Source organism: Danio rerio, chromosome 4 (assembly GCF_049306965.1).
Source record: "Danio rerio strain Tuebingen ecotype United States chromosome 4, GRCz12tu, whole genome shotgun sequence".
Lineage (NCBI taxonomy): Eukaryota > Metazoa > Chordata > Actinopteri > Cypriniformes > Danionidae > Danio > Danio rerio.
Genome location: NC_133179.1, coordinates 66,674,749 through 66,697,616, shown reverse-complemented (window position 1 = coordinate 66,697,616; position 22,868 = coordinate 66,674,749). Strand labels below are relative to the sequence as shown.

Below are 22,868 nucleotides of genomic sequence, written 5' to 3'. Positions count from 1 at the left end.
ATCAGCGGATGATTAAAACAACTCTACAAACATCATCACCAGCTACACTTATTACTTAATACATGTATTTTTGTATAACATCTACTAAAGTTCTTCTTGAGAAAAAGTGAAAGTTTTACGTCACCATCATGGAGAACAGAGTTTGCTTTAGTTGGGCTCTTAGCCCTGTCATTTTTATCATTTATATATCTTGGCTGCTGCAATTGTTAAGAACTTTGTTTAAAAAGCTCCTTTGTTGTGGCAAGCCAGCCAAAAACCTAAATAAGATCTGGTGATGTTCATGTTGCTATTAAATGGCAGAGTCTGTTCTCATTTCGTAAAATAAAATTTACTGCTCCTATTCAAAGTTAAATCTATTGTTTTACATTATATGTATATATATGGCAATGATTTCTGGAAGTTTTTAAGAATATCTTGGACAATAACACTGCTCTATGGTGTAAATCGCACTCAAAGAGAGATCAATAATCAGCATATGAACCTCAATAATGGTGAAAACAAATTTAACAAAATTAACAGTTTAACTCACAAACAGGCAACTGAAAGTCTAAACATAAACAACAGCAGAATCAAACACAAATAAAGAAAACTGTTAGACCATTATACAACATTTATTTATACCACAATGCATGCTGGGATATTTGTACAGTGCCACTCCCAGCATGCATTGCAGCATGAAACATTTGAGATGTTAACATTGTTGAGATACAAGGTCAGATTCATGAGGTCTGAGTGTGTATTTGTCATAACTGAACTGTTTTTGTATGTTATTTCTTAACTGTTAAGTAATTGCAGAGGTATCTTTTCTGTTTCCACTTCTCATTATTTAAATTAATACCTGCAACTAAGCATAAAATCTATTGAATGTGGCCCTTCTTCCAGATTTATACCAAAACATTTATCAGAACTAATTTTAGACAAATAGATTTCTCTATTTTTTGACTTCCCAACTTTATTGCTATAGTACAAACGTTTTGTAAACTCTGTATTCAAGCAGATGGAAAGTCTTCTTAAATAAGTTCAAGGGTGAAGAGCCCAACTAAATCAGCCCCTCACTCCATTACGGTGACACAAAAAACACCTTAATTTCTGTTGGATCTCAATGAGAATAGTATGGAAGTCAAATCAGTCAGTAATAAGTGTGTCTGCTGTTGTTTGTGGAGTTGTTTAATGATCCTCTGCTGAGACTGAAGCTGTTTTATTTTATTTAATGTTGTAACTCAAGTCACTGTTTGTATTTCTTGTTTATTTTCTTCAGTAATTGTAATTATTAACAGCAGGTGTTCATCAGTGTCTGAATTCACTCATTAGTGTTCATTAAAACTGTCAGGTGAACTATATTAGTTAACTAGTGTATGAAATAGTAAACAAGGACACAAAGTGTGATTTCAAACACAGACTTCAAAACATCGAATCTGAACTCTGTTAGCTCACAGTTTTCAGCAGTTGGTTACTTTCTCGAAAACAAAAATGTTACCCAGAAAGCACTGTTTTTAACAGAATATTACTGTTTTAGTGAAAAAACATTATTTTACCGTAGAATCTGACCGTTTTTTAACAGCAATTTTTTACAGTGCAGTATTCACTCTATATTTACTTTTTCTTGATTTAAACTGTCCTTTAATTCCTTTCTAACCTCTACTTCTTTATGTGCTTTTGCTTTTTGTATTGATTTACTCATTTTAATCGTATACTTTTTAATTTCATATTTTGTGTTATCCCACCATATTCTTTTATCTTCATGATACATCTCATTTTGTATTTCAGTATTTATCAAGTCCACTATTGCCTTTCTATAAGGTTCTCCTTTTAAAATTTCTGTATTTAAAATCCATATCCCTTTTCCTCTTTCGGTTTCATTAAAATCAATCTTCATTAATAAAAACTTGTGGTCGCTTAGCGCTGTTCTTTAAAATAAACACTCTATAAAATCACCCAGTTTTTCCTTGCATAAAATAAAATCAATCCTACTTTGCTTTAAGTTACCATCTACTAACTGTCTTCTTGAATATTCTCTTTTTCCTTCATTCCTTACTCTCCGTATGTCCACTACTTTGTGCTCTGCCATTAGTTTCTGCAACTCTTTTCTCCCAGTGTCCTAAAAACCATGCCATCCACTAAATCAATTCTATTAAAAACCGTGTTAAAATATCCAATTAAAATAGTTTCTCCCCATAAAATCATTAGATCATTTATTCTGTTTAAAAAAGTCCTTCTTTTCTTTTTCTGCTACTGGAGCATGAATGTTACATAATGTTGTATTATTTTCTCTCATTCTAATAGCAAGGCATTTTCCCTCTTTATCATTGTATATTTCTTCCACATCATTCTTTATATCTTCTTTGACTAAAATAGCGACCCCTCTTCCCATCCTTCCATCACCATTGTTATAAAATATTTGCCCCCTCCATCTCCTTTTAAAATCTTCCATCACGCCATTATTCCAATTAGTCTCTTGTAAACAAATTAAGTTGTTTTTTGCACAGTTCCTTTACCTTGTCAAATTTTCCAACATTCAAATGACCTCTTGTATTAAAACTAACACAATTAAAAACCATTAAAAGAAAAGATAAAAATAAAAATAAATACTTAAAATTAGCGCTACCAAAATTAACGCGTTAACGCATGCGATTAATTTTAAATAATTAATGCGTTAAAAAGAATTAACGCAATTAACGCATGCAGGTGTTTTTACTTCCTGTTGTGGTAGACATGTGTTCAGCATGCAATAAATGTGGATAAGACCAAGGAAGCACTTTTTGAAGGCAAGTTCCAGTATAAAACAATTAGGTACATCACAGGTTATCCAGAATTTCATGCAATTTCGGGTGTTTCATTTTTAACTTTCGACATCTGTTGTAAGTTGATACCGCATGGCGAACAGAAACAAAATCATCCGCATTTCATGACTCGGTGTTCCTTTAAGGTAAGGTTCCTTTTAAGGCTACACGGTAGAATTTTAAGAGTATTATTTTAATCATATTAAAATCGGAGTATTGGTGTCTTATGTGAATGTACTCAGTACGTCTGGTGAAGTCGCGAGCTGTCAAATACAGGGCATTACTCTGCCTTTCAGCATGAGCCCTCCAAGTTTAGCGCGTTTCCTCATTAAACGCAACGAAAGCGTATACTTTGCGTTGTTGTGTCAGAATCCTTGTGAAATACAGTAATACTTTAGGGCGCTTAGTTTAAGCAAATTTGATGAATCATGCGTGTTGAATCTGAGGGGAGTCGCTCCAATATGGAAGGCCCGTTGAGGGGTGTCAGGGGTGGAGTGAGCGACGTATCTGAGTAGGGGCGAGAGGGGTGTGCAATGTATTTAACGACTGGTTTGCAAGAAATTATCATTCATTTGCGGGCATTTAGGAGTCTCTGTGCACTTGCGGGATACTCCTAGTCTTAGCAACTGGATGAATGTAAAGGAGGATTAAGCAAAATTGTTTCTACTCTATAACTAATGTTCTCAACTCACAGCAATAAAACTTTACAATGAGTGCAACAGTTTGTATTCTATAGTTTATTATTATAATTTTTCATTTTCATATCTGCAATTCCTGTATTTTGGCATTTTTTTGCAGTCCACTTAGAATCCAACATGGAAATCAATGTTTTCTTTATTGGCATTGATTGTTTTGAAATTTAAATGTCATTAACATGCCTGTGTTTTAATTTCTGTAATAAATATGGCTGTCAAGCCAGGATCTTGATGGTTTATTGTGGGTATGTTGTTTGCATGAAGAAATCTGTGTTACAAGTTAAACAAAAATTCTATTAAACAATTATATTTTGAATTTAAATAATTTTTTTGTCTTGCGTTTACATTAATTTTACATTTAAATAGGCAAAATTACAAGTTTCAGTATTTTAAATGTGATTAATCACGATGAATTTTTTTTAAAATGTGCGATTAATTAGTTAATTTTTTTTAATCGATTGACAGCACTAATATATACAGGGAAAGCTGCCCTCATATCGAACACACTCTCACATATGCATAGGCTTATATTATTATTTTAAAAAGTAACAGAAAAAAGGGCACTTTCTCTCCAGAAGGAAAAAGGGGCTCTTAATACAATTTGTGCCCCCTTCCTATCTCTCCACACCCCTCGTTGAGAACCAAGAGAATCGCTTTCGAGGTTAACTAGGCAGCCGCACACTTGACCCGTGTACATAGAGTAGGTGAGATCAAAGTCCCTTTAAGATATTCTATAGTCTTTGGGTGAGCTGGGACGCGGGCAGTGGACCAAACCATTGTGAGGAAGGGAAGAGGGATCTCTCAGCTGTTTCTTTTTTTCTCAACTTTGTTTTTACTGATTTTAATTATAATACAAAACCCAACATACAGTACAGAATGTTAACTTGTGATATTTCAGAATCTACTTTCCCACCCCAACATTTGTTAAATTAAAATAACATTTAAAATAAATTATAACATAAAATAATATACAATACTTAAAAAAAAAAAAAAACATATTTAAAAAAGTATGTGTATATATATATATATATATATATATATATATATATATATATATATATAATAATAATAATAATAATAATAACAAAATAATAAAAATAAAAATAAAAAAACTATTACATTGAATTTTAAATTACAGTCATCTTTCCAGAGACATCCTTTTTTTCCTATCCATTTATAAAGCAACTGAAAGGGGACCACACTTTTTTAAAAGTCTCTGCTTTACCTCTGATCACGTGTGTTAATTTTTCAAGAGCAAGATTATTAGACATTTCCTTTATCCATTGTGCAAGAACAGGTCTTTGGGTGTTTTTCCATACCAAAGCTATAACACGTTTAGCTTGTATAAAGCTGAAATCTAGAATTTTTTTTTTGTTTGCATTCACTGACAAATTTTCAGGATATATATGTAATAAACAAAGTTTTGGTTCCAAAGGAACACATTCACCAACCATTTCACAGACCACACCAAGCACCTCCTTCCAAAACAACTGCAGCTCTCCACAATCCCACATACAGTGAAGCAGAGTACCAATTTCATCTTTACATTTTGTGCAATAGTCTGGGTTATTAGGGTTAATCCGGTGTAATTTTACAGGTGTAATGTAAGTCCCCATCATCCATTTGTATTGTAGTATTCTACATCTGGTATTAATGGTTTGAGTTTGAGCTGAAAGACATGCATATTCCCATTCCTCAACAGTAATATCCACTTGAAGGTCTCTTTTCCATGCTGAAAGGTATGATAGGGAGTTTTCTTTAAATCTATCTAGTAATGTTTTATAAAGCAAGGATATCATTCCTCTATTATTTATGTGATTTAAAATAAGTTGTACTAATGTAGAATATTGGGGCTCCAGGTAGGTTTTAATTTTTGAATATATAAAACTTCTAATTTGAAGGTATTTTAAGAAGTGCTTCTGGGGAAGATTGTATTTTGAAATGAACTGTTGAAAGGTCATTAGTGTACCTTCTTCGTATAGGTCTTTTACCATACTTAATCCTTTCATCTGCCAATTTTTAAACCCCATGTCATTTCTTCTAGGGATAAAACAGTTATTTCCCCATATTGGTGTAAATGGAGAGATGCATATTTCCTCATCTAAGTAAAAATGTGCCTTGTGCCATACAGAGTGTTTCTAAGAAAGGGATTGGGAGTGGACTTTTTAAGTTTTTTCACATCGTCAGTGTAGATATAACTGTATAGGAAGTAACAATTCTCCTTTTTCAATATCAACCCAGGATGGTTGGTCTGTGGAAAAATAATACATAGCAGTTCGAAGCTGTGTCGCCCAATAGTATAGTTTTATATTTGGCACTTGAAGCCCTCCTCTGTCTTATGGCAGGTAGAGAAGAGATAAACGCAAACGGGGTCGTTTATTATTCCATATGAATCTGGTAAAGGCTTTTTTAAGAGTAGAAAAGAAAGCATCAGGTAATGGAAGGGGAATAGATTGAAAAAGGTATAAAAATTTCGGTAAGATTGACATTTTAATTATACTTAATTATACTTATACGTCCTGCTAAATGGGCATTGCACTCCATTGCACTCCATTTGTCCAAAGATTCCAAGACTCCCTTTATTAGAGGATCATAATTAGAGGGGACTATGTTGTCTATATTGGGCGTAATTTTAATCCCTAAATAAGAGAAACCATTAATTTCGTTGGCAAATTGTTTATGACTTAAGGGGCCTTTCCTCTCTTGCTCATTTAATAATAACAGAGTACTTTTACTATTATTTATTTTATAGCCCGAGAATTTTCCAAATTTTTCAATAATATTGGTAAGCACTGGGATGGATTTTTTCAAATTGGTTAAAAACAAAATAATGTCATCTGCAAACAAAGATATACGATGATCCCTCTTTCCTATCTTCATACCCTTTATATCTGGATTTTTCCTAATAGTCATAGCCAGGGGTTCAATTGCAAATAAAAACAACAGAGGTGATAGTGGGCATCCTTGTCTTGTACCTCTGCTCAGATTAAATAAGTCAGAAATATTATTATTAGTTATAACTTGCCCTCAGCTGTTTCTAAATGCATTTTTTTGCGTTTTTTTTTTTAGTTTGCTCCATCTTGCTTTTCTTCAAAGGACACAGATGTTTAATCAGCTGTTGTTCAGTGGTGAATTAGAAAACTTAACTATTAATATTAAGCATCACCACCGTCCACCCTACATCTACGCCCCTGTATGAAGTAGTTTTCTAGGTTATAATGATGCGTAAAGAATGCTCCGGCTTCAATACAGTGCGTTACAGTACACGACTGCCCCCTACTGTTCATGTCTTTATTTGCTTGACCATCTTTCCGTGCTAACGCGCCATATGTCGTGGCCATGCGAGATCACTTTGTTTCATGCGCATGTTAGTTCATGCCAGATCTGTATATACATTTACCTGATTTTATTTTTTTACTTTTTGTTGCCTTGTCACCTGCTAAAAAAGCGGGGGATGTAGCTTATTGTGTGTCAAGTGACGTAACGGAAGTGGGTGGAGCTAGAGGGGAACGTCGGTGGAAGGAGCGACAGAACAGAAAAGCTTGTTACTGCTGAAGAACGTAATAAAAATAAGCTAGAAGCTATTACTTGAGTGTGTGTGTGTGTGTGTGTGTGTGTGTGTGTGTGTGTGTGTGTGTGTGTGTGTGTGTGTGATCATCTAACATCTACACAAGCCATCCAACTTCCCCTTCCACCACTACAATGTCTATCCATCCATCTATTTATTCATTTTATTTTGTAAATGTGCTATTTTTCAGGCTGATCTCAAAAATACAGTAATTTTTACTGACAGAATTTTAGGTGCAGGCTAGGACTGTCTCTGCCATTTGCAGATAACGTTGTCTTTTTGGCTTCATAGGACATGGAGTAAGTGGGACGGTTTGCTGCTGAGTGTGACATGGCAGGGAAAGAAACAGCACCTCTAAGAAACCATTGTGCTTGACTGGAAAAAGGTGGCCATCTCCAGTTTGGAGGAGAGTCTTTACCCCAAATGGAGTTCAAGTATCAGTGTTTTCCATTAGGAATGGAATGTGAGATTTAAAGATGGATCAGTGCAGCGGCAGCAGTAATGCAGTTGATGTGGTTGTCTGTTGTGAAGGATCTGAGACGAAAGGCAATGTTCGTAATTTACTGCTCATTCTAGGTTCCTACTCTCACCTATGGTCATGACTGAAAAGAACAAGATCTTGGATACAACCGGCCACATTTTGCGAAGTGTTATGACCCGCTTGTTAGAGTCACACCATAAGAGTGCCAACAAAATAGCCTGAATGCAAATTATTTATTATAAAAGTAACTCATAGAACAAACAATCAAAGCAACCAACAAATGTTTAGGGATAATAATGACGATAAAGAACTTAGGATATAATCACAACAACACTTTAACTACATGACAAAATTAATGCAAAACAAAACCATAAGGTTGAAGAGCCAATGAGATGGCAGGTCTTGACATGTGGACTCCCGTGTAGCCACAGCGTCATGCGGTAGCTAGCACAACAACTTTTATATACCCATTGATGAGTATTGCAGGCATCCAATCAGGATTTACCACATACTCCAATCTGGAGTCATCACAGTGTATAAATATTGTAAAACTTAATACCTGTCGCTCTGCCTAAATCATAAAATAATCATCAAGTTTGTATTCTACTCAAAGTAAATGCAGTAAACTAGAAAAAATCTAGAATCTAAAAGTAAAGAACTTCACTAATAAAAGCTGCAACACAGGACAATTGAATGGGCTTTTAAAACTTGAGGGCCTGGTATACTGCAGACTAAGCGTCCTAGAGCTCCACCTTGTTTGATGTGCGGTGTCTTCCCAGTGATGTCTCTCATTCAGGGAGTCAGACAGTGAACATCATCTAAAACAACACTAGCTACATGAATACACTGGAGAGAGTACAAATTTATCTGCACTGGTACAATCACTTGCAAAGAGATTTTAAGCTGCAGAGGAGCTGTTGGCCAGATGTTTATGACAGTTCTTCTTTCAGCCACCACCACGGTGTTTACGGTAAACGCGAGAAGCGCAACACATTTACAACCCGACCTACTGCAGTGTAGGAGTGTTGGAAAACAGTATACTGTCACTCAGCCTTTTCAAACATTATTCAGACATGAAACATCCAGTGCACAGAGAAAATGTTTTGCTGCATTCATGTCATGTGTGCAACTTTTTTGTCTATGTGTTTCTTAAGCTGCGCCGAATGATTAAAACTCTGTAGACACTGATCAGATCTGTACGGTTTCTCTCCAGTGTGAATCCTGTTGTTTTCAGATGTGTTAACTGATTAAACCTCTTGTAAAAACACTTGTACAGTCTCTCCAGTGTAAATTGTCTGGTGCAGTTTCAATTTTGGAGCTGTAATAAGTCTTCTTACACTCAAAGCGCATATACTCTTTCACATCAGTGTGGATTTTCATGTGTTCATTAAGGTTTGCTGATCGGTTGAATCTCTTCCCACACTGAGTGCATGTGAATGGTTTCTCTCCAGTGTGGGTCTTACATAGTCAAGTGATGCAATTTCCAAGGTCAAAGTTCACCAAGCTTGAACCTTGCAAGGCAGTGAATTGCGAAACTTGACGCACAAACTTACGTTTCCAGTCTGACACATTTGCGTGCGTATGAATGGAAGTCTATGGAGAGAAAAGTCCGGTGTGAACACAGACCCCAATTGTACCCTCATTACACTGGCTGCCTGTTAAGTTTTGTATTAAATTTAAAATATTAATTCTCACCTTTAAAGCTCTAAATAATCTAGCTCCTGTTTATCTTCTGTCTCGCTACAATCCAACTCGCTCTTTAAGATCTCAAAACTCCGGGCATCTGGTAGTACCTAGAATAGCAAAGTCGAGTAAAGGAGGTCGAGCCTTCTCATTTATGGCTCCTAAACTCTGGAATAGCCTTCCTGATAACATCCGAGGCTCAGACACACTCTCTCAGTTCAAAACTAGATGATCCCAAGGTTTCCATACCCTGGACCAGGCCGTTTCCTGAGCTGCTGCGCTGGTGGTCATGGGGTGTGGAGAGCATGAGACTGATTCCAGTGATGCTCCAGGGACAGACGAGTCTTCCCTTTGGCCAGCTTCCAGCCTCCACTGCTGAGACTGCAGCTCTGCACAAGACTTTTGGCCAGCGGAGAAATGAAAATGGTCGTGCCCAACTGAGTCTGGTTTCTCTCAAGGTTTTTTTTCTTCACTCCTATCAGTAAAGTTTTTTTTTCCCTCTCCGCTGTCGCCACTGGCTTGCATGGTTCAGGATCGGAAGAGCTATGCATCAATGGATTTGCTCTTCAGTGTTTGAACTCTCAGTAATGATTTAAACCACACTGAACTGAGCTGAACTGAAACACTAAAAACTGAACTACCCTGATCCAATTTATTATGACCATTTATGTGAAGCTGCTTTGACACAATCTACATTGTAAAAGCGCTATACAAATAAAGCTGAATTGAATTTAATTAAGAGCAAGTGAATGGTTTCTCTCCAGTGTGGATCCTCATGTGTAGATTTAAGTTTGATGATTGGCTGAAACTCTTCCCACACTGAGTGCATGTGAATGGTTTCTCTCCAGTGTGGATCCTCATGTGTTGATCAAGGTGTGATGAGCGGTTGAAACTCTTCCCACACTGAGTGCAAGTAAATGGTTTCTCTCCAGTGTGGGTCCTCATGTGTATATTAAGTGATGACGCTTGGCGGAAACTCTTCCCACACTGAGTGCACGTAAATGGTTTCTCTCCAGTGTGGATCGTCATGTGTTGTTTAAGGTATGATGAGCAGTTAAAACTTTTTCCACACTGAGTGCATGTGAATGGTTTCTCTCCAGTGTGGATCCTCATGTGTTTATTAAGTGATGATGCTTGGCGGAAACTCTTCCCACACTGAGTGCATGTGAATGGTTTCTCTCCAGTGTGGATCCTCATGTGTTTATAAAGGGATGATGATTGGCGAAAACTCTTCCCACACTGAGTGCACGTTATTGGTTTCTCTCCAGTGTGGATCCTCATGTGTTGATTAAGGTGTGATGAGCTGTTGAAACTCTTCCCACACTGAGTGCAAGTAAATGGTTTCTCTCCAGTGTGGGTCCTCATGTGTTTATTAAGTGATGATGCTTGGCGGAAACTCTTCCCACACTGAGTGCAAGTAAATGGTTTCTCTCCAGTGTGGGTCCTCATGTGTTTATTAAGTGATGATGCTTGGCGGAAACTCTTCCCACACTGAGTGCACGTAAATGGTTTCTCTCCAGTGTGGATCCTCATGTGTAGATTAAAGTTTGATGATTGGATGAAACTCTTCCCACACTGAGTGCATGTGAATGGTTTCTCTCCAGTGTGGATCCTCATGTGTTTATAAATGGATGAGGATTGGCGAAAACTCTTCCCACACTGAGTGCACGTTATTGGTTTCTCTCCAGTGTGGATCCTTATGTGTTGATCAAGGTTTGATGAGCGGTTGAAACTCTTCCCACACTGAGTGCAAGTAAATGGTTTCTCTCCAGTGTGGATCCTCATGTGTTGATCAAGGTGTGCTGAGCGGTTGAAACTCTTCCCACACTGAGTGCAAGTAAATGGTTTCTCTCCAGTGTGGATCATCATGTGGTCATTAAGTTGTGATGATTGGTTGAAACTCTTCCCACATTGAGTGCATGTGAATGGTTTCTCTCCAGTGTGTATCATCATGTGAATCTTAAGTTTGCTTTTGCTTGCCAAAATCTTTCCACACTGAGTGCAGGTGAAACAATTCTTGTCTCTCCTTTTCAAAATACCATCAGTCTGTAAATGAGTTTTTTCCTCAATTTTGACATGATGTTCCTCCTCTTTCCTCTCATTCTCTTCAATTAGGTCTGAAATAAATAAATAAAAGATTAGTTTTCATTAAGTCTAAAAATCTCTCATCAAAAGCTAAAAAGTAAAAAGACACTGGAAACATTGGCTACACACACTTATTTTGATGCATGTTAAATGTAAAATAAAATCAGATCATATTTTGTTCAGTCATTAACATGTACACATTTAAGCAGATTAAATTCATCTTTATTTATCTACTGCTTTTACAATGTAAATTGTGTCATAGTCGCCTAACATAGAAGTCATTGTAAATTGAAACGCTGTCAGTCTAGTTTTCAGAGTTTCTTACATAATTGATCATAAAAGTAATTTTGGTCACATTGATAAGACACAGATTTGAAAGGTGTAAATGGTGTGACGACCCTGGTATTCCAGTTTGGATGTGGCAGATCCTGTTAAGGTGCCATGGTAGCTCCCCAATTGGTTCAAAGCATATAAATGCGAGAGTGAGCTAGCTTCTGTAGGATAGTGTGGCTACTGGCCGTCCTTGCATCAAGACCATCTCTTTATTTTGGCAACCTTATGGTTTTGTTTGGCATTATTTATATGTGTAGTTAAAGTTAGTTATTTTCTTCATTTTCCCCTAGACATTTGTTTGTTTCTTGATTTGTTGTTTTATTAGTTGTGTATATTAAATAAGTTGCATATATATTTTTTTTGTTGTCTAAGCTCTTTTATGTTGCAACTCGAATGAGGGGGTCCAGTTAGATACATCCAGTTAGATCATTTTGTTCTCCTGATCTGGAATACCTTATGCTTCGGTGCCAACCACACTGGCCACCAAGAGAGGTCACAGCTGTTATAAATACAGATGTTTGCATCCACCCTCAAGCCAACACAGAGCAGGCGCTTAGGGAACTGAATGGGAGCATAAGCGAGCAGGAAACCACACACCCAGAGGCAGCATTTATTGTTACAGGGGACTTTAACAATGCCAATCTCAGGAAAATCACTCCAAAATACTATCACCATATCACCACAAACATGCATGGTGACCGAATTTTGGACCACTGCTATTCTCCGTTCCGGGAAGCCAACAAATCCCTCCCCCGCCCACCGCTAAGCAAATCAGATGACTCTTTTGTTCTGCTCTTGCCTGCTTACAGACAGAAACTGAAACGGGAACCACCCACCCTCAAGACGTTTCAAAGCTGGACGGACCAATCGAGTTCCATACTTCAAGAATGTTTTGATCATGTGGACTGGGAGATGTTCCGGGCAGCTTCTGATGACGACATTAAAGTTTACTCAAGACACCGTTACATGCTTCATCAGAAAGTGTATAGAAGACATGGCCTCAACAAAAACTGTTCGTATCTACCCCAACCCAAAACCATGGATTGATGGCAAAGTTCGAACAGCCCGATCAGTGTGAACCTCCGCCTATAAATCCAGAAATGCTGAGGAACAAAAACAAGCAAACTACAACCTCAGGTAAACTATCAAAGCAGCAAAACATCAATACAGAGGTACAAGGTAGAGGGGAGGAGTATGTGGCAGGGACTTAATTACATAATAAACTTTAAAAGTAACAAACCCGCCACTGTAAACTTTTCTGCATCTCTCCCGGACGAGCTCAACTTGTTCTACACCTGCTTTAAAGCCCAGGACAGCACCTACACACTGTGCGCTCCCGCGGCCGATACCAAAACCGCCAGCACACTCTGTTTCTGTAGCAGACGTAACGAAATCTTTCCGGAACATCCGGAAAGCTACGGCCCAGATGGCATCCTTGGACGTGTACTTAAAGCATGCGCACACCAGCTAGCGGGGGTTTTCACGGACATCGTTAACCTCTCGCTCTCTCGGTCTGTGGTTCCCACATGCTTTAAGACAGCTACTATTGTGCCCATACCGACATAATCTAAAATTACATGCTTAAATGACTGGCGTCCAGTTGCTCTGACACCCATCTTCAGCAAGTGCTTTGAGAAGATGTTTAAAAAGCACATCTGCTCTGTACTGCCTGCTCACACTGACCCTCTGCAATTTGCTTACAGGAATAATCGCTCCACTGATGTTGCAATTGCTTTCACCTTGCACACTGCTCTGTCTCACCTGGAAAACAAAAACACATATGTGAGAATGCTGTTTGTGGACTACAGCTCAGTATTCAACACTATAGTGCCTGCCAAACTAGTGGTGAAGCTCCAAGCTCTGGGTCTACACAGCTCTATGTGCATCTAGATCCTGGACTTCCTGTCAAGAAGACGCCAGGTGGTCAGAATGAACAACATGACCTGATCCACACTGATGATCCACAGAGCTGTGTTCTCAGTCAACTCCTGTACTCCCTGTACACACGCGACTGTACAGCCAAACACAGCTCCAACGTCATCGTTAAATTTGCTGATGACAGTGGTGGGCCTAATCACAGATAATGATGAGATGGCCTACAGAGAGGAGGTTTACACTCTGACGCAGTGGTGTGAGGAAAACCACCCCTCACTCAACATCAGCAAAACCAAGGAGCTGGGAGAAGAGAAAACACACCCCCATCAACATCAACGGGACACCAGTGGAGAGAGTCAGCGCTTTCAAGTTTCTTGGAGTACACATTGCTGAGGATTTGACATGGACTGCTCACACAGACGTAGTGCTAAGTAAGGCACAACAACGCCTCTTCTTCCTCAGGCGTCTCAGGAGGTTTGGAATAAGCCCTCACATCCTCCGCTCGTTCTACACCTGCACTGTGGAGAGCATCCTGTGTGGCTGTATCACCACCTGGTATGGAAATAGCACCAGCAGCAATCGCAAAGGCCTACATAGGATTGTGTGAACTGCTGGTCGCGTAGTAGAAGGTGAGCTTCCCTCCCACCACGACATCTACACCAGGCGGTGCATGAGGAAAGCCAAGTGAATTATAAGCGATTCTAGCCACCCAAGCCATAGACTTTTCTCTCTGCTACCCTTAGGCAAATAGTTCTGCAGCATCCGGTCGCGCACCAGCCGACTAAAGGAAAGCTTCTTCCCTCAGACTATCAGGCTGATGAACACTTAATACCCCTCACTGCACACCATGCATATGTAGCATGCACTGCACTTTAACCAATACATACCTAAAACAATACTGCCTACAACTATGGGTACACATATTCATTATACATATCGCTGTCAACAATTATAATGCTGCCAAATTATATTTGCACTGTCTGTATTTTGTACTGTCTAGAGCCAGCACCTAAGCTTTTCACTCATCATAGCACACGTGCTGCTGATGATGTAACAATAAAAGTGATTTGATATTCATGGCCATTTTTTCTTCTTTGGCCTTTATTATAGCAACATTTATATATACCCCTACATACAAAACCCACAGATACCTTTCGGGTGCTTCGGATGCTTCTGATAAATGTTTTCAACAGCCCATAAAATGGGTGGAGTAAAGACAAACTTTACCAGTTGGAATGTGCGGAGGCTAAATCACCCAATAAAACGAAACAATTAAAATCAGTTAAAAACAGTTCAAATCCGATATTGTATATTTACAGGAGACACATCTGTTGAAAAAAGACTATTCTAAACTTAGAGGAGGCTATACACAAATATATTATTCAAACTTCAATAGCAAAAGTAGGGTCGTTGCTGTACTCATACATAAGAATGTACAGTTTGTCATCGAGTCAAATGTGCTGGATAAAAATGGCAGAAACATAATAATCCAAACTTTTAACATGTCTGTGGTCCTGGCCTATGTGTATGCTCCTAATTGGGACAATGTACACATTTTCATTGATTTATTTTCAATTTTGCCTAGTCTTGACACACACAATTTAATTTTAGGAGGCGAACCTCCTGAATTTAATTCACCCGTGCATCAAACCTATTCCAGGATTGACCATTTTCTCCTGGACAAGCAGTTACGTCCCTTACACCCCATTCACAAGGGGCATCAGCGTCAACGCTTCCCGTTCACTTTGAATGTGTGACGTCAGGCGTTGCCGAACTGCATTGTGGATTCGTCGACGCTGCTTCAGAAGCATTGTTCGCTGCAAAAGTTGGGACTTGATAAACTTTTCAAGCGGCGATGGAAGCCAACAGATCGCTGTATGCAAATACACCAGCTCAGACTGTGGCCAATTGCTGTGTAAATTCATTGGCTAACGCTGCTATGACGATCACGTCAGCCCCAACTTCAGACACGCTTTCTGTCAAGCGTTGATGCTGAAGCCCCGTGTGAATGGGGCATTAATGTCAGCAGTAGAGTATGGTAGTATTGTTATTTCGGAACATTGTCCAGTCTCTCTAAAGCTATGTTTTCAGGCAATGGAATCCTCCAACATACATGGCGGTTTAACTCAAGACTCTTGGCAGACGACGATTTTGTAAAATATATAAGATAAGTTTGAGCATCCTATGGTATACTCTGAAAGCATTTATAAAAGGACAGATCATTTAATATCAAGCTAGCGCAAATAAAAGAATGTCAAAACGGCTTACAGAGATTATGAATTTAAATAATACAATTGATCAGCTACACTCAACATCACCTTCCGAAGAGCTCCATTAGAAAAGACTCCTTCTGCAAGCGGAATATGACTCCCTGACAAGTGAAAATGTCCACATAAGATCACGCTAGATTCATTATGAACATGGTGAACGAGCTGCCATGTTACTGTGTTACAAACTGAAACAATCCTCAGCAGCTGCTTTTATAGCAGCAGTTAGTAAGGGTGAGGGCAGTATTATTACTGATTAACAGGGTATTAATGATCAATTTAAACACTTTTATAAAACCCTTTGCAGCTCTGAGGTAAACGAAATTGGACGTATTGAGAGCTTTTTCAATTATTTAGAATTGCCATACCTTTGTGATTCAGATCAGTTGGCATTAGAATGAAATATAACACCTTCTGAAATTGAAAATGCAATTAAAAAATTGAAAACCGGAAAAGCACCAGGCTCTGATGGCTTTACTGCCAAGCTAACACCACTGTTGTGCAAGGTATTTGATGAAGCTCTTGTTTTGGAGACAATTTTTTAGGTACTTTCAAGTCCATAGTTTCGTAAAAAAAACACTTCTCTCCTTCACTGAACCAACCATAAGCATGCTGGATAGATAAATTGGTAAATATGGACTCATATCAAAGGGGTATGATGTCCATGTTATATGAAGTGGTCTAAAGAACTGCCTCCCCTTGCCTAAATTGTATAAAGCTAAAATGGGAAGACGGACTGGGACTAGAAATATCAGATACAGCCTGGCAATATGCCATAGTACTGGTACACTCATCCCCTGTATGTAGTAGACATGGTCTTTTTCAGTTTAAGGTGCTTCTTAGGCTTCACCTATCTAGGAGCAAGCTGGCAAAAATGTATCCAGGGTCAGATTCATCTTGCCCCAGATGTGGTTTGAAGCCAGCAGATCTGATGTTCTGGCGATGCCCTAGATTACATAAATTTTGGGCCAATATTTTTAGATCATTTTCATCTATATGTAATAGAGATCATTGCCTTTTCTTTTTTATTGGCCAGACGTCTGATTCTCCTAAGATGGAAAAAACAAACCCACCATCCCACAAACATTGGATATTAGAATTGTTATCACATCCTAAACTCGAGCACCTTAAGTACATCATCCGATACTCTACAAAAAAGTTTTAGAGGTTTGGCAGCCTTTCCTCTCCTACATGGAACGCTCAGAGGTTATTATATCCTTGGTGAGAGTTTGTCCCTAGTTTCCTAATTTATTTGATCTATTTTTATTAATTAATTTATTTTTATCTTTCACCCTTTTTCTTTATGGGGTGTATGTCTGTAGCTATGTACCATGTTAATTTGTTGTTCAATATGTGTGTTGTGGAAAATTTGAAGACTTTGGAAAAATCAATTAAAATAGTTGAATAATAAGAATGTAAGAAGTACTAAAACAGTTTTTAGAAGAGTAATAATCCAATTAATCTACTTACAATCTACTTACATGTCTCTGTCGAAGGTCTGTGAATTTAAGCTAGTTATTAATTAAAGAAGAACAAGCCTTTCTCGTACGTGACTTTGTTCTTTGTCTAACTGAAATGTAGGCAATAGCTATGTAAGATGAGAAAATATTATATATTCTTCAATTATATATTCCTTTAATGCTAATGAAGGACTACTGAGACATTCCAAGCATGGAATGGGTCCTACTGGCTTGGTAGAGTTGATCACAGCTCCAATACACATCTCTGCCATTTGCTTACAGTGACCATGTGCTTTTCACCATACACAATTCTTCTGCTTGTGATCTTCCTTCAAATAGCTTTATCATGTTTGGTGTCATTTGACAGTTTATGACTTAAAGAGCCCATATTATGGGTTTTTGAAAATTCCCCTCCATGTAGTGTGTAACACAGCTCTAAGTGAAGTGAAGTATCCAGCTAAGGCTTAAATCTGTAAGAATACAGTGTTTGAAACGGTTGATTCATCTATAAAAGAGTCGACTCATAGTGCTTCAAACGAGTCGCCTTGATACCGACTCATTAGGTGTTTCGCCATGACGTACGAACGAAACCAAGTTATTCACGTGCACGCGCAAACCCGGGAGATTTCAAACCTGAGGCCCCGCCCTCTGACGCAGAAACCCAGACACACACACACCCACAAACACACGCACACCCACAAACACACGCACACCCACAAACACACGCACACAAACATGCCGGTCGATTGAAGTCACACTGCAGATGGATATATTGAGTCTCTACCCAAAGATGAAACCTCAGCATTATAACCAAGCAGTTGGAAACTTCTGGAAGCTACATGCTACAAAGAATACTTCATCTGAGTTTGTTAAAGGAAGGATCAGTAAAGAGTAACTGATGGACGTCAGGATGGGTTTCTTCCATTTCTCAAGTGTAAGTACGTGCGGTTAAAGTTGTTGCCTCGTTGACTCTAGCTTGCAAATGTATTTAGTTGTGATTTGTTACTTGTAACCGCGTGTACTGTATCAGGTTAACTGGATATATTATCTTATCGCGTGCAAAGTCACGTTAAAAACGCGACGCGTGCTGTTTGTTTATGGAGCTCCGTGCTAGAGTTCTGCTCCCGCGATTTATTCGGAAATTTATTCCCGCGCCGCAGAAATCTGGCGCGGGGACAGCCGCGGGAATAAATTTCCGAATAAATCGCAGGAGCGGTCGGTAACGGGTTTAATTTGGGACGGGAGCGGGCTGTCTAGCAATGTCACGGATATTGCTATGCGAATTAGAAAGAGAGAGTCTGCGTGGTGCTTGTGTGTGTGTTAGTGCGCGCGTATGAGAGAGAGCGAGAGAGAGAGAGAGAGAGAGAGAGAGAGAGAGAGAGAGAGCGAACGAACGAACGAGTTTTGTGTGCTTTGTGCTGTGTGTGTGTGTTAACTGGGTGATTTTTGGTTGTGTTCTCCGCTCTAGCGGGACCGGGCGCGGCGGGCAGAAAACGGAGCGGGTTCTCAGGCTAAAACCTGGCGGGTGCGGGCGGAAGCGGGAGCGTTGTCATCCGAAGGTGTGTGTGTGTGGTATGGCAAGTACACGACTGTCTCCTTCGTTCGGTTATCCGTGGCACTATCCACTCGCCATAGTGTGGCAGCTAAAATCCACGCCTACATTATCGAGCGTGTATGAACTGTGATTACTTTTTAAATTGCTGATTAGCTATTGGCCATTTCCCTCTCTGACTGAAGGCAGTCGACCAATCGCGACAGACTGTCATCGGTCCAATCAGCGCAGATTAGCTCCGCGCTAAGGAGGGGTTTGGGAACAAATGAATCACTGGACGATTCATACAGGAGTCGCTGGGATAATTAGGTAAAAATAAATGCAGATTATAAGACCATGAAAGTGTTTTTTGACCTTGCATGCATATTAGACTGTTGTTGGAGACCCTTACAACCAGGATATGACCCTATTTCATGTATAATATGGGCTCTATAAGCATTGTAGTGCTAAAATCAATAGAGACATTGATTGCTTGTATTTCAATATATTTACTATTCATACTAGTCATGGCCTGAGGAGAGTATGTTAATGTTCTTCTCACCCACTTTATCTCCTCTCATGTTCAGTTCGTTTAGGGGGGTTGATTTTCACTCTTGTTTGACAATGCTTTGCTCAGGGTATAATAAGGAACGGTAAGTGTTGATCTGGGAGAATGGCTTTTACTCTGCATTTCCCGCACAAGGCTGCGTAGCCTTATTTGCTAACAAAGGGAGTTTCACTGTCTTTGTTGCTCAGCAGTGCACGTTACAGCTAATTTCTTTATACAGTATGTTAGTTTGTTTCATTCTACTGTCTGTATATTAAAACATGTAACTTAATAAACAACTTTACCTGCTTTAAGCTTTGAGATTTTTTCTCTTCATCAATGATAATAACAACTTTGATGGAGTCAGATAAATAATGAATTTAAACACGCCATCCTTCAACTGCTTTCTGTTTCCGACTATTTGTTTAGAATCGCAGCATAAGCTCCAAACCTTACAGCAATGGAGTTTGCATGTTCTCCCCGAGCTGGGGTGGGTTTTCTCTGGGTGCTCCGGTTTCCCCCACAAGATCAAGACAAGCAGCATTACACTGTTTTAAGGATCTAAAAATTTATTCTTTAAAAAGCAAAAAGATTTTAATGGCGGCGCCTGCTGGTACGTGAAGAATATGGTCAATATTGATGAACTTCTTACTCAAAGGTTTGCATATCATCAGCATGCTGTAATCCATTTCTTAAGCAGCAGAAGTCTTTTTTAGACTAGTTTGTTGGCCAGTTGTAGTCAGTGCAATGCTAAACGTTATTGTTCCACTATAATTTGTTTTGTCTCACATCGTCCTACAACAACATCATATAGTTTAGAATACTGTACAATGTTTTATAATAATTTATTATTTTAGTGTCCATTTTCATTCAGCATACTTAAAATTAGAGTCATCCACGTTTTCTGACATACTTTAAATCAGGGTTTCTACAGATGTCACCAAGTTAAATTTAAGACTTTTAAAGACATTTTAAGACTATTATGAATGAAATTTTAGACTAAGGAATTTTTCAGATGGCCCTGATGAAAAACGATTTGTATATGTCCTACCAATAAATATTTTATATATAATATTTAATAATATTAATGATATAAAAATATTTAAGATATTTCTTAGCCAAAGATCTTAAATATTGTGTAAAAACACGAGAGCTCGACTTGGATCCACACACTTTTTTTCCAAAATAAACTTTCTTTAAAATAAAAAAAACAAATTAACAAATGTTTTAAAAGTTTTAAAAACTATAATAAACTAAATCCATTCACAACAATCTGTCCAGGTGGATATCCTCAGCAGTCTTTACCATTATGATAAATAGAGTTAAAATGACCTTTTTAAATAAAAGTTGAAAGTTTTATTGAGATGGATTGTTGGTGATTGTATGGGTTTTGACCAAATTGGGTAACAAAACATGAACACAGGAAAATTAAGACTTGTTTAAAAAAGATTTAAGACCTACAACACAATATTTCAGTAAATTTAAGACTTTTTAGGGGCAAATTTTAGATTTTGGAATTTAAGACATTTTAAGACTCCGCGGAAACTCTGTTTAAACACAATAGCCCTGATAATTAGTTATTATAATAAAGGTTTAATTCTAACTCTGATACTATCTGTGAGAACTAGTAACACCTACTAGAAACAAGTTTAAACTCATAAAGAAGTTGATGAAAAAAAAGGGAATTGTGATCTACCCGACATATGCAAATGGAAAGTACCAAGCCAACACTATCACTGTAATAGCAGATATCTTTTATGAGAATACTGTAGGTTAAATATTGTCAGCTCAGGTGAACTTTTTTTTAATTTATTGTTATTATTTATTTTATATAGCGCCAGTGCTCAAGGGTGCTTTACACACAGTAGGAGAACAAGAAAAGCAATAACCTTAAGAAGGTAGAGAAAATGGAAGACTAATAATACTTAAAATAATGACAAAAGACATGAGAACAAGCAACAAAAGAAACTCGTTCCTATCTTTCAATGAGTGCTTATGTGCATTTAGGAGAACTAGGCAGCACACTCAGGGCTGCAACATGGATTTAATTTAGTATTATTATTATTAAAATATATCTGAATGAAAACTAACTTGTTTGTTCCTGCGGATCTTCCTGTTTGACTGTGAATGTTTCTTCAATCTTCACATCTTCACTCTCCTCTTTAATAAACGCCATCTTTATAACAGTGTGGAGATCAGTCGCTTCAGCAGGAGTTTTTCTCTGTTTCTGGACACTTTATCCTGTTTAAAATGAACAAAACAATGAACAGAAGCAAAATAACTTCTCTTCAACACTTGCTTCAACAGTTTCTTTATATGAGAGTGATAAACAAAAATAAATCAGGTAAGTCTGAGCAAGAAACAATTGCCACAAACAAATGACCTAATAAAAACTAGTTCTCCATTTCTTATATATATATATATATATATATATATATATATATATATATATATATATATATATATATATATATATATATATATATGTATATGTATATATATATATATATATATATATATATATATATATATATATATATTTATATATAATGTATACTTTTTTTGGAATGACATTATGCTAGTAAATAAATAAAACCTTCATTAAAACACTTAACGTTACACACATTTATGTTGTTCAAACAATTGCCCTCGATTTCTGTAATTAAAATAGTACTTCGTTGAATAAAGGATTAAAATAATAGTCAACCGCAGGTATATGATATCGAAAGAAAAACCTAAAACTTTAATCAGTCGGTTTATATTTGTGTAAAGTTGTGAAACAAACCTTCCTCCAGTTGAACCGCAGCGCGGAAGCGGCGCAGCCTTATGACGTCACACAACACGCCAAAATAAAAGTCTTTTTTGTTCAGCTTTTTTGCCACTTACTGTTGCAGTCAGGACATCATAAATTTCACACTCCTTTTCACATCTCACACAACATATCTGCTCTCTCTCTCTCTCTCTCTCTCTCTCTCTCTCTCTCTCTCTCTCTCTCAAATACACAGACATTCAGTATTTAAAGTTGATCAAAACTTTTAATCCAAACATTTTTACACAATTTTGAAAAACTTGTTTCATCCACTGTGTTTTTTTTTCCATCCAAAGTGTTTTTTTTTTTTCGTTTTTATTTTTGCAAAAAGTTTACATCACAAAACAGAACAATCAACATCGCAAGGCATATTTACCATTAAAATATATTAAAATTGTTACAACTGCAGCAAGGAGCAGTACAAAAGATCTACATCAAAGGACAAACAAAACATTATGAAAATAAATGTTTTAAAAATTAAGTAAAGAGAGATTCAGCTATTTTACTTTGATTTCTGAAGTATTTGATGCTTTGAGCCACTTTCTCTACCTCAGAAAGAAAACATCTAAAAGAGGGTCTGCACTTTTTCCACTCACAGCAATGAATATGACATTTACCCATTAGTAAAATAAAGTTCACAACATCAGAGAAAGAACAATGTAAATCAGCTTTGTAAAATAAAATATCTTCTAGAACAATAGGGGGGACTGAAATCATCTTTAATGAAAGCCAAGGATGGATGTCAAACCAGAAT

The 22,868-nt window shown here is 37.7% G+C and overlaps 2 protein-coding genes across 5 annotated transcripts in view; both read right to left on the bottom strand.

Moving 5' to 3' along the window:
- Window positions 1-1,665: 1,665 nt before the first annotated feature.
- LOC141381810 (uncharacterized) overlaps window positions 1,666-22,868 on the bottom strand; it is a 201,291-nt gene continuing 180,088 nt past the window's right edge. The window contains exon 2 of the mRNA XM_073948547.1: window positions 1,666-2,495. The gene's annotated coding sequence lies outside the window, so the exon portion shown is untranslated. The remainder of the gene's footprint in view (window positions 2,496-22,868) is intronic.
- Window positions 7,741-22,133, bottom strand: LOC137490970 (uncharacterized). Of its 4 annotated transcripts, none has more exons than XM_073948453.1 (4): window positions 22,091-22,133; window positions 21,397-21,546; window positions 13,309-13,386; window positions 7,741-11,324 (listed from the first exon to the last, which is right to left on the bottom strand). In XM_073948453.1, the coding sequence occupies exon 4, from the start codon at window positions 11,158-11,160 to the stop codon at window positions 9,943-9,945; it is 1,218 nt and encodes a 405-aa protein (XP_073804554.1). In that variant the 5' UTR covers window positions 11,161-11,324; window positions 13,309-13,386; window positions 21,397-21,546; window positions 22,091-22,133; the 3' UTR covers window positions 7,741-9,942. The 4 variants fall into 4 exon arrangements, with proteins under 4 accessions (XP_073804554.1, XP_073804555.1, XP_068076089.1 ...); XM_073948454.1 differs by having other exon boundaries at window positions 13,327-13,386; XM_068219988.2 differs by lacking the exon at window positions 13,309-13,386.

Coding starts and splice junctions, on each gene's coding strand:
- LOC137490970 (XM_068219988.2), bottom strand. CDS start 21,481: ATGGCGTTTATTAAAGAGGAGAGTGAAGATGTGAAGATTGAAGAAACA. Junction 11,325..21,396: donor AGATCCGCAGGAACAAACAA/GTTAGTTTTCAT, acceptor TATTTATTTCAG/ACCTAATTGAAGAGAATGAG.